Source organism: Pholcus phalangioides, unplaced genomic scaffold (assembly GCF_987345545.1).
Source record: "Pholcus phalangioides strain wild (caught in Gottingen) unplaced genomic scaffold, Ppha-v1.0 ptg000015l_1, whole genome shotgun sequence".
Taxonomy (NCBI): Eukaryota; Metazoa; Arthropoda; class Arachnida; order Araneae; family Pholcidae; genus Pholcus; species Pholcus phalangioides.
The window spans coordinates 79,027,735-79,039,116 of record NW_028301608.1 but is presented as its reverse complement, the minus strand read 5'-3'; the positions used below and the strand labels follow the sequence as shown (position 1 = coordinate 79,039,116).

The window sequence follows — 11,382 nt, the reverse complement described above, 5'->3', positions numbered from 1 at the left end:
CAATTAAAAATTACAATAAAATCAGGGTTAACATCAGAATCTGCTCGATCAATTTCCTGACTAAAACTAAAAAAATCTTATTCTAAATTTCAAATTTTCTTTCATTTTTTAATCAAATATTTACATACTTCCCTGACTTTAGCCAAATATTTGACACTTTCCCTAACTATTTCTTTTCCCCTAACTTCCCAGGTCGCTAGGAACCCTTTAAAATGTGAATAAAGACAAAAAAACTTGAATCCAGCTTGTCTGGCTACAAAGAACTTCACAAGGATTGGATTTTTATTGTCAATGATTATGATACAAGCATACAGTCATGAGCAAGAAGTTTAATCTTTGGCACGCACATGTACATATATGACAGGGAGAAGAAAAAGTTTTAAACAAATTTTGTCATATTTGGGTATCAGCCAAGTTCATGGCCTGGTTTTTTTAGCACTTTTTTTCCCTCTCTGGCTGGGCTTCGGGCCTTGAGGTGTATGAGTAGCATCTTGTGTCACCGGTAAAGACTGGTTACCATTAACAGCAGCAGAAGGAGTAACATTTTTCGAATCTACTGCTGCACCAGATGAATTCACATTTGAAATTTCAGTCAGGGGTGTGCTAGGGTCATCGGCCGGGTTCGGTGTATGAGCTGAATCCGATTCGCTCTGTTCACTTTCTACTGTTCCATTCACTGATGCCATGGATGTGATTGATGACTTTGAGAAAAGTCTCTCTGCTTCTTTAAATTTCCTATTACGTTTATCGGCTTTGCTACTTGTAGTTCTGTTAGTCACTAGATACCTATCCCACCCTCGAATAATGTTTCCATACAGTTGCGTATCTTCTAGATAACTACCTTCAAAAGCGTAAATTTGCCGCTCTAAATTAGCCAGATTATCAGCTATTTCATTTCTTTTCCTTACTAACTCTGCAAGTTCACTCCTGATATCATTCACTGGTCCTTTGGAAGCCATTATTTACTTAAAGGAGATTCACATAAGCACACTATAACGATGATCCATGAAACAGATATTGATATTTCTGAAAGAAAGAAAAAACACATTCTAGTCACCAAACATTTTTTTCATAAGATTTCATTTACCGTCAACCTTGCTGGAATATATAAAGTAATGAAGGGGTAACATATAAACATTCAGTACCTTATTGAAACATTCTACACAGAAAGTCACATGCTATTTAATCCACACAATGTCTTTACTCGAATGATCCCCCCCTCCACCAAAAACAACTGTCAAAAATAAAATTGTTTAATTTTTTCATCTGCTTTAAAAGATAAATGTTTTTTAGAGGAAGTTAGAATGATTGGCGATTATAAGACAAGAACCAAATTCATTCATCCTTGTTCTTAAAACAGAAAATAAAATTTTCTAATTGATTTTTAAAGAGAAAAACCATGTAATCGTTATTAAACAAAAACATTTTGGAAGTCATGCTACATACAGGAGTGTACAAATCGGGAGAAAAAATTTGGTATCTACAAAAACTTTACTACAAAGCCAAAATCCTTCCCCCATGAGGAAAGAAAAAAATATTGTTTTAGCTCCCCTTTTTTTCTATCAAATTTTATGGGACTGAAAGCTGTTTCACATGCAGGTAGTCATGCCAATATAAATACAGAAATTTTTAAAATTACTCTCGGACAATTTGACTTCAATTTAACACTCGCATATAGAAAAGTTTAGTGGACAATACCAATGTTTGTTAGTTGTCACAGTCATTTAGCACCTGGTATTTGCCAATCTTTACTATATATTTAAAGCCATATTTTTTTGAAGCTATTCGTATGTACTAAAAAGATTTTCCCCAATTCTTTAAATAGAGGAAACAGACACCCCACAATACTCTTTGGAACTATTTCCCAAACTTACCCGTCCAGCTCTGTGTTATGTCTTAACCCTTTACATACGATTATTTAATGCAGTTTTAGAACAATACAGTAAACATTAGGTTTTCTTACAATGTAGGTAAAGCCATGCCAGTGTAATTCAACCCGTACCTGATTTTAATCATAAAATCATGGATTATTTCAGATTCTTTACACATCAATAAGAAAAACATGTAACCAACATTTCACAAAAACATTTTTTCGTTTTCGCACAAAGTTTAAAAATCATCACACTATCAAAATTAATTTTTTTAGAACAATGTAGGATTTCCTTTTCAGTTCCCTAGGAGATTTGTATTCCAACGGATGAGAGAACTTCCGATTTCTAGAAATTTCAGCACATGAAGATACCATTGATAAATGAGAAAAAAAAAACAGTAAAAATTATGGTAGGCTCTCAATTTAAAAAAAAGATTCCAATTGATCTTTCTCAATATAGAAGCAAAAATGCTCACCCACACTTCTCAAATGCTTTTGTCCTGTTTGCCATGACCAGTAAGAGGCTTATCAGACGCTGACCATGATTTGGAGAAGAGTCCTTTGCTATGAAAAGAAAAGATAATTTATAGAACATGGAAAAAAACCCTGAAAACATTTTAATGCCTATCTGATTTCAGGGATTACATGTGGACTATCATTGAGCTCAGGGCTGAACTCCCTGAGGTTAAAAAAAATATAGAGTGAGGAGAAAAAAAAACAACCTATGTTTGTTAATACTGTATCTGAAAGGGCAGCGGCCTGTCCAGACTTTGTAGGGTACTGTTTTTGTGAACATTTTCCTTCTTTTTGCAAAAAGGATCATTAATTTTGTGAAAAATAAGTAATTTTATGGGAAGGAAAATAATCTAGTTAATTTATAACAAAGGAAATGAAATTCCAAATTTACGGTTTCAATAATTTGTATTTTATGAAGGGTCTGTTTCTTAGATCTGGAATTTAATGAAGAGTCCAGAAAACGGACCTAAATTTTGACTGCACAGACACCTGAAAGAATATATTTTCACACTAAAGAATGCACCAAACTTTTTACCCAAGAAAAAATAACATTTGTATTTTTAATGGAATGAAAATGTGCACATATCTCATCTAGACTCGTAGAATGCAGCTTAAGAAAAATGAACGTGACAATTTATATCAAAAGAAAATACAGCGTTAAAAATACAAAAAATATTAAGTAAAATTCCTATGCACGTAAGTTAAATCAATATAACACATGTTGATAATTTTCCTCTTTAGAAAAAAGATTTCCCAAACTAAGAGAAATTATCAAGACCATCAAAATCTACAAAAACTGCAGATTTCACAAACGTCCTTTTTAATATTCCATGAATGTAACACAAGAAACTCAAATTTGTGAGCGACTTGCTGACTTATTCATGGAGGTAGACACAAGTTGCAAGGCATTGAAAATTTATGCTAAATGTCAAACCAGGGGTTCTCAAACCTTTTCCACCTGCTATGTTCCCCCTTTTCCTAATCAACGCTTATCAACGGCTCCCCACAGAGCACTTTAACAAAAAGTCTCTTGGAAAAACTTTTGTCGAGGCCACCTCTTCTTGGCCCCCAACAAAGGTTAATTGGCAAACAGTTTGAGAACCAAAACAGACATAAACTATCGAAAATATAATCCAATTCAAATAAAGTACTAGATGCATTATGCATTAGCTAGCATGCCAAAAAAAACCAGAAAACACCAGCTTTTTTTAATGTTAAGCATGCTGAAAAAAAGTTTAATGGAAATCGAATAAATTTAACACACCCACTGCAACAAATGTATATTTGTATTTTACCTAGAAATTTGATGACAATTAAAATTCAACACTGACTAATTATTCTAATTGTCACCAAAATATGGATACTTCGTAAGTTTTTTTCAAGTGCACGTTCAGACATTGAAGAAAAATGCCATAGCTTTAACATCACGTTTTGTCGTGCAATTTGTTAATTTTTTGCTGTTAATTACAATTTAAAAGCATGATTTTAAAATACAGTAGCCACCGCTTATAAGAATCATGTTTTGTTCAGTCATTTTGATTCTTATAAACAGTTTATTCTTATATCCGGAAATTTTTTTGCTGTTACCCTCCCTTTACCACTGCAGTACGCAAGGGGTGGAGGGGGGCCCTTCAGGCGAGATAAAAGCATTGTTTAATTTATTATTGAATATTTAAAATTTCCAATTAGTTTAAAAATCTATAGCATATAGTTGTCCTCGGACATCGTTCATTGTCAATGTAGACAGACTTAAATGTTATGCAGTAACTAACCACTACTGCACAATTGTCATGCCCCCATACTATAGGGTGGGGCTGACAGGACTACACAGCCTTGGGACCCCGAATGAATCTTTTTTTCACATTATAAATTCACTATAGAGGGCCCCCCCCCTGAAAAGTCTGGCCCGGGCTCTGCTCCAGGATGTGGGGGCCACGACCATTGTCCGGGAGCATTCTAGTTCAAAAACTTTGTTCCATTGCTCACTTTTTCAGAATATTGTTTTAATCATCGCCTCCCTTCACAACTCAAACCAACCCATTGCCTATGTTATACTGGTAGCTTCTACAGCCCTCTAAAGCTTTCTATCATTCCCAGGGGACGATATTGCCCACTTTGAGAAACACTGCTATAGACAGATTCCTTATCTGTAACTTCTTTTACAGACGACCACAATTTGTTTTTTTAGCTATAAATCTCTCGTGGATAAGTTCTGTCATGCATGGAAGGAAGCTCACTTTACTACAAACTGTTTGGGAGGGGGGAAAGACAACAGTCTCAATACGGGTTGGTTTTACTACAAAGGTAAGTGACAATAAAGTACTCCAAATAATCTTGTGTGAATATAACCCAAAATATTCTCTCAATATAAGTTCCCACTACTGTGATAAACAGTGGCAGTTTTTGGGAAAAATGTTTTTGTTTTATTCTTAAAAGTAGAAAAATCTTATTTTTATAACAGATGATTTTCCCATATTAAAACAGTTTGGATTTTGCTCTGCCGATTTGGTTGATTCTTATAAGTGGTGGCTACTGTACAAAAATACTTCCTGGTCTACTTGGCGATGTGAATTAATTTCTTTGGCAAGGACACCCAAAAGCATAACTCCATATCACTTTTGGCAACTACTCTGCATGCTTTTGGATGTTTTTCTCAAAGAAAAATAGCTGGCCAAAAAAGGGATGAAGCTATAACTGTTTCAAAAATATAATCCCGTTTTCTTATCGCGAGACCAGATTTGACATTATCTGTTACATTAGCTATCCAAAACTGTTACCCTAACATTTGAAAACATGTGAAACATAAAAAAAACCTTTGGATGCTGGAAAAATAAATATCTACTAAATATTTAATCTTCATTTTGTAACAATCTGGGCAGCTCACCTGATGTGTTGCCATTTTTCCCGTGCTTCAATTTAAAAAATGTTTCATCGCGAATGACTATGCAAATTAATCAGGAATGTGATGTATGACGCACATATTTTTATGGCAAAATGTAGTAGTGTAGCAATCCATTTGCACCAAAGAAAAACTTTATGATCGGACAAATGTTCCCCGTTTTCAGAGCATTTTCGCATTCATTTGGAATTTGTTCAGTAATTACATTAGCCAAATGCATAGTTTCAACACACCTACAATACTATAAGTTAGGCACCTGCTTGTTACTAGCAGGTCCAGTTTTTAAACATAAAGTCTAAGCTTTTTGTTGAGTTTTTTGATGATCAATGGCAATCCAACCAAAATATGCTGTTGATGTCTACTGCGTTCTTGGGCAATTCCAGTTGATCTGATGACTAGTTTTTTGACAAGTTTTTTTATTTTACATTCAAAGGATGAACGAGCCAAGGTTTAAGCTGGCTTAATAACCCATTTTTTACAAAATGCGAAAGAAAATCTTAGAATGTGAAAGAAGTGATACCCACTTTTGCAAAAATGTGCACAGGAGGTACGAAACGAGTAGACATCCAATCATCAATCATTACATTAGCATTTTGCCAAAGCTTTTCTCCCTATTTTCGCTTTTTTACGAAAGGAATTTTTTTTATCTAGCTTAAACCCTGGAACGAGCATGATCATCATCTCATGCTGACAACACCTATTGTCCTGAAAAACTGAACTCTTCATCTTGTCTACTTCCTCCTCTCTTGGTGGTGTGGAGAGGACGAGAACTGTTCTAATAAAAATTGAACAGTATGTTTTAATGTAAACCGAAAGTAAATGTAAGGACATTAGCTGACTTGACGAGAATAAAAATTGATATTTTGTCATTAATCCAATTTGATCAGTAACTGCAAATATAATTCTTTTTACACTAAATGTTAATTACAAGATCCAACTGCGATAAATTCTTGGTGACAAAAAGTGATTTTTTTTTAGTGTTCCTTTGTTATCTGCAATGATTCGGGTGTTAGGAATGTAGGCATGCATCAGGAATAGGTCATTACATTGTTTTGGAACAGCTGTCGTATGGTCCGCCACTTGGTGATTATTTGGCGCCACACATGTCTGATGGCCCGACGAAAAGTCGCCAAGGCCGTCAGACACTACGGACGCCGAAAAAAAAACAGCGTGCAAAACATAATAGAAACCACCAAGCATAAAAATAGAAAAAAATATCAGTTAAAAAAAATTACACCTGGCCCATTTTTTTAATAATAAAAAGATCGGGCCATAAGGAATTCCAGGCATAAATATTCTATGTATTAAAATGCGTAATAATTATGTGTAAATAATTATGTATTATTTTTACACAAAAATTGCCACGTTTTTAAGACAAATAAATCACACTGGTCGAATGGTCGACGCGTTTCGGCTCTTCAATGGAGAGCCGTCATCAGTCGTGAAAACCTGAGGTATTAACCTCAGTCGTGAAAAAACTTTCAACACTTTACAACAGATGGCTCCCCAATTCGCATCCAAAGACCACTCGGACGCAGCAAATACAAAGGCGAACTCTTCGGACGACCAGACGTAAACATCACTCTTCATTCGTGTGAGTTCTGACCACGAGGTCCTGATGACGGCTCTCCATTGAAGAGCCGAAACGCGTCGACCATTCGACCAGTGTGATTTATTTGTCTTAAAAACGTGGCAATTTTTGTGTAAATTAAAACCAGGCAAAGTTACTCATTTTTTTTTTTGTGATAATTATGTATTAAAACTAAAACCCGGACCCTTTATTTAAATAAACGGATCCGGGCATGAAAAATTCTGTAGGTTCATAAACCAATAAAACAGAAGGCATGGCAATGGATGAATAACTAATAAATACAACGAAATAATAAAATGGTATGATACAACCTGAGCAGTAGATAATCCAAATAACTAGAGCTACAGAAGGGAGGAATAATAATGAAAGAGAGGAAGACTCGCTGGAAATGGAACAACAGCTGCTTAGAATTTTTGAAAAAACGCGGTGAACAAAAGAAAAATCCTGTTTGGTGAAGCCAGCGCCATCTAGTATCACCCAACGAAACCGGAAAAGTTAAAAAATATGGCAACCCAGAGAAGCATTATGACGGTCTTGGCGACTTATCGGAGAAAAAAGTCGCCAAAGTCGTGGCGGACCATACTGCATCTGTTCCATTGTTTTTTCTGTTATATCTCAATATCTAAATATCTCATTCCGAACTTGTTTTATCAGGTCATACATTTATATTTTCATTTTTATCAATTTTTTAAGTTCTAGCCATTTTTGTTTAAATCCCACAATCACGTTTTTATTGAGCCCAGAAACTGTTTTAGACCAAACAGACAGAGCTTATTTTTTTGTACTGACCATTATGTTATTGAGAGAGAGTGGATTTGTACATACCCCAATGCAGAATGTTTGCCACTGTTCTGCGACGAGCTCTTGGCCGACTGGAAATGTTCTGCGGTAAAAATTCCCATTCGTGTAAGTTTTTTGCACTTTTTCTTGAAATTCTTCCGTTGTTCGGCAGCATATGTCGCAGATTTTGGCACATTCTGCTTTGGGGCTATGGACATGCTTAAGTTGGGAGAGATGAGGAAAATATTTATGAATAAGGGAGCGATGGAACAAGTTTGGGAAAACAAACTGTTATAGCTGTTCCAGAGTTAGGACCATGGAGACTTATCGTCGAGCCAAAAAAAAGTCACCAATCTCTGGATAACGCAACACCTGTTCCCCAATTATATCTTATCATGCACAGATAACATAGAGACAGCTGCACTACTACTAGATAAAAAACGACGCATTGTTAATTGCAACTCAAAATATATATACATGAGTATGGGTTGAGTGTCCCCAATTCACATGCGAAAGAAACATATTAAGCATTACACGAAACATCGCTACGTAGTCTAGAAGACCCATATTAAAAACTAGCCATTGTACATCAAAACATGCAGTAATAGGTATCACTCCAGGGCTTTCATGGACTCTTTTCAATGGTATTGTGCCATTTCATACAAGTTAGAAACACTAAAATCAGATTTCAAATGTAGCTAAATATTTCACGAAAAATTAAATAAAATCTACGTTCCTTGGTACATAGTTTCAACAATACAGCATTGTGACAATAATTGCATACATAAAATATTTGAAACGAATCGAGCAACACAATAACAAAATTTCGATAATGGCTTCACACGTGGAAGGAAGGGAACTGTGCAATTAAAAGCATTATTATTTTTTTTTTATCCACAGTTCGAGCAATATTTTACCTGAAGCATCGCAATCTTTGCTTGTGTCGAGAAACTTGAACTTCGAGCTCCAGTTCAAATTCACAAATTAATGAAAGAAACTAATCATGAAATAATCGTTACTCATTTATAAAGAATCTTGAACCCTATGAATCACGTTGCCAGATACATTCTCGCAAATTTTCATAAAAAATGTGGCAAAAAGCCCTTTATAATTTATTATTGTATTTCATAAAAAGTGTGGGAGAAATTCGTGATTGACCATATTTTACCGAAAAGAATTCGGTAAATAAAAGGATGGGCTGTATGACCCGTATTTTCCAGAGAAGCCAGAAATTGATAACCCAGAAACGTCTCTATTTTACTCGCAGAATAGACAGTCCCGAAACAGCAATGATCAGAAAAGGGCTAATTTTCCATAAGCGTGGTCAAGGTCAATGTGGCGACTTTTTTTTCCCTGCGCTTTTGGAAAGCTGCGATTACTTAGCGAATTGACCACGAAAGTGGCTTTCCTGGTCAATTCAAAATGGCCAACAAAGACCACAGACACAAAAAAATTCAATACATGAAACCTTAGAGGAGTAATAAGGTAGAAATACTTATATTTCTTCTCAATGCGTGAAACAGTGCAACAATCAATAGAAGTATGGCGGGTAATGCGAAAAACTACGACATAAAACATAAAAATGCTGTCAATAATACGGTTGATAAAGACAGGCCCGCAACTAGGCTGGGGCTCCCCACAAAAATATATATACTTTATTTTGCATCATAATAACCCTTTCAAGGAGGGCCCCCAAGGAAAATTCTACCCCATGGGCATGGGCGGATATACGCCCCACACCACGACCACCCAGATAATCTAGGTTATATAGGAGGTCGTGCCCACACCCAGCGTAAAGGTGGAACCGACCAATCTAATGAATTGACATAATCATGCATCTCCCCCCCCCCCCCCAACTTTCAAGTCTATCCCCACGTATGCCCATGTGCCCCGAACAGGTCAGGCTTAAGTACTTTGCGGTCCTCTAAAACGGGGTTTCCGAATCCCCCAGTGTTCATAGGCACCCTCGTGAACGCTAGCTTTATATTGGCAAATGAGAATAACTATCAAACTCTTTCATGGTCGTAAAAAAGACATTCTTCCATAAATTTGGATAATTGTGCTTGCTTCCCAGCGGAAAAATCGCAAATGTGCCTCAAGTGTGCACTGAGAGTGTTGAATGTGCCCGACCGGGGTGCCCTCGAGATACATTCGATGGCTCCCCCTATCCGTATTGAGGGCCCCTGTCCCGTCCCATCAAGCTGGCAAAGCAGCAGCGGGCGCCCCTGTGGCCACTCGTTCAGACTTGTAAAGGCGCGTATATACTAGCGCGCAGATCTTGCAACGCACGACCCCCTGCAGCGGTTCTAATCCGCTCGTGGGTACACAAACTTCCTTCGTGTTCCTTTCTTTCCTTTGTGTTCGTTGAAAAACCGAAATAGTTACATGGTTTAAACCTGTAGTTACAATTTTTGGATAAGAGATCAACATAGATTGGTTAAAACCTTGAATTTAATCAATCCCTCATCAAAAAATTGTGACTATAGCTTAAACCATGTCGGTGAATACATCCCTTAAGATACGAAATTCTGCCATCCGGCTCCTTACCAAGCGGGGAACCCACAGCGTAGTCCCACCTCTTCATGATTTATTCATCAAGTTGTATTTTTCACAATTATATACAAAAGCCGACCCATTGGGCCTATTAGCGAGTCTCGTGAGGTATTTTGCTGCCTTTCAATCGTTCGTCTTTCCGGGATGCTGACATCGCATGTGCAGTTTGTTTTCTGCCCCGCGACAGCATGCCACCTCCAGGGCGCAGAAAAGATCGTATTCCATATCAATTTTGTTTTAAATAGGGGAGCAACTAGGGAACTCGTGCCCCGGAACACAGAGGGGGCGCAAATTTTATTCTCAAGCCTCTCCTTCAACATTACCAGGGGGCGCTAAATTGTGCACTTGCCCCGGGTGACCAAGCATCTAGTTGTGGCCCTGAGCCTTATACTTACCTCGTTAAATTTTTAATAAGTTGGTAAAATACGAATTTAGCGGCCCTTTCCTCTAGTTCTCCGCGCCCGGGAACCAGATCCACGTGTACCACCTTATTTTGCTTGTGGGGGAGGGGGAGGGCGCGAAGCGATCTGCTAAAATCCTAGGCCAGAGGGTTCGACGTCTGAATGCTGGAGGTTCTCTCTGGGACAGAATTTTAAGCTATCGCTTTGTTGAAGTCAAAAAATTCAATCAAAGTATTTTTATCCATTTTGCGCCCGGTGCGCTCGTACCTTTCGCTTCTGCTCAAGTCCGGCCATGAACCAGAGGAGGCACGCTACGACTCGACTCTGGATAAATGGATAAAGGGTTGCCAAAACTGGCTGGGCTGTGTCGGGGTGCCAGTTTTGGCGTTAAAAAATCACCATGTTAGCTCTGACCACGCTTATGGAAAATTTACCCAGAGTAACTGCTTTTTTTCTTCTTCTTCCTCTTCTCTCCATGACTTCCACATTCTGGAGCAGGAGGCTCCTTGGCTGGGATCTTTGGAAGGCCCTTCTAGAGTGGCATTAATAAACAAAAAATGATGGCTATTTTCTCTGGCTCCAGGACTGGAGCCAGATGGGACCCCCAAAAATTTTACTTATATGTGTATAATTATTACTATGGTGCCCCAAAAACTGCTCGAAGCTCCGAGAAGGCACGCTACGGCCTTGTCAGCCCCACTCTTGTGGGGGGAGGAGGGTACGCGTAAAACCATTCTCGCCTGAGATCAATGTAGAAATCAGGTAAATTATG

The 11,382-nt window shown here is 37.5% G+C and overlaps 1 protein-coding gene across 4 annotated transcripts; it reads right to left on the bottom strand.

The window, feature by feature from the left end:
- Positions 1 to 264: 264 nt before the first annotated feature.
- Eaf6 (chromatin modification-related protein EAF6/MEAF6) lies at positions 265 to 8,721 on the bottom strand. Of its 4 annotated transcripts, none has more exons than XM_089244416.1 (4): positions 8,574 to 8,721; positions 7,702 to 7,875; positions 2,347 to 2,434; positions 265 to 1,026 (listed from the first exon to the last, which is right to left on the bottom strand). In XM_089244416.1, exons 2-4 carry the CDS (start codon positions 7,850 to 7,852, stop codon positions 978 to 980), a joined length of 288 nt encoding a protein of 95 aa, XP_089100542.1. In that variant the 5' UTR covers positions 7,853 to 7,875; positions 8,574 to 8,721; the 3' UTR covers positions 265 to 977. The 4 variants fall into 4 exon arrangements, with proteins under 4 accessions (XP_089100542.1, XP_089100541.1, XP_089100540.1 ...); XM_089244417.1 differs by having other exon boundaries at positions 961 to 1,026; positions 2,351 to 2,434; positions 8,574 to 8,687; XM_089244415.1 differs by lacking the exon at positions 7,702 to 7,875 and having other exon boundaries at positions 2,351 to 2,434; positions 8,574 to 8,720.
- Between the last annotated feature and the right edge of the window lie 2,661 nt (positions 8,722 to 11,382).

Coding starts and splice junctions, on each gene's coding strand:
- Eaf6 (XM_089244415.1), bottom strand. CDS start 959: ATGGCTTCCAAAGGACCAGTGAATGATATCAGGAGTGAACTTGCAGAG.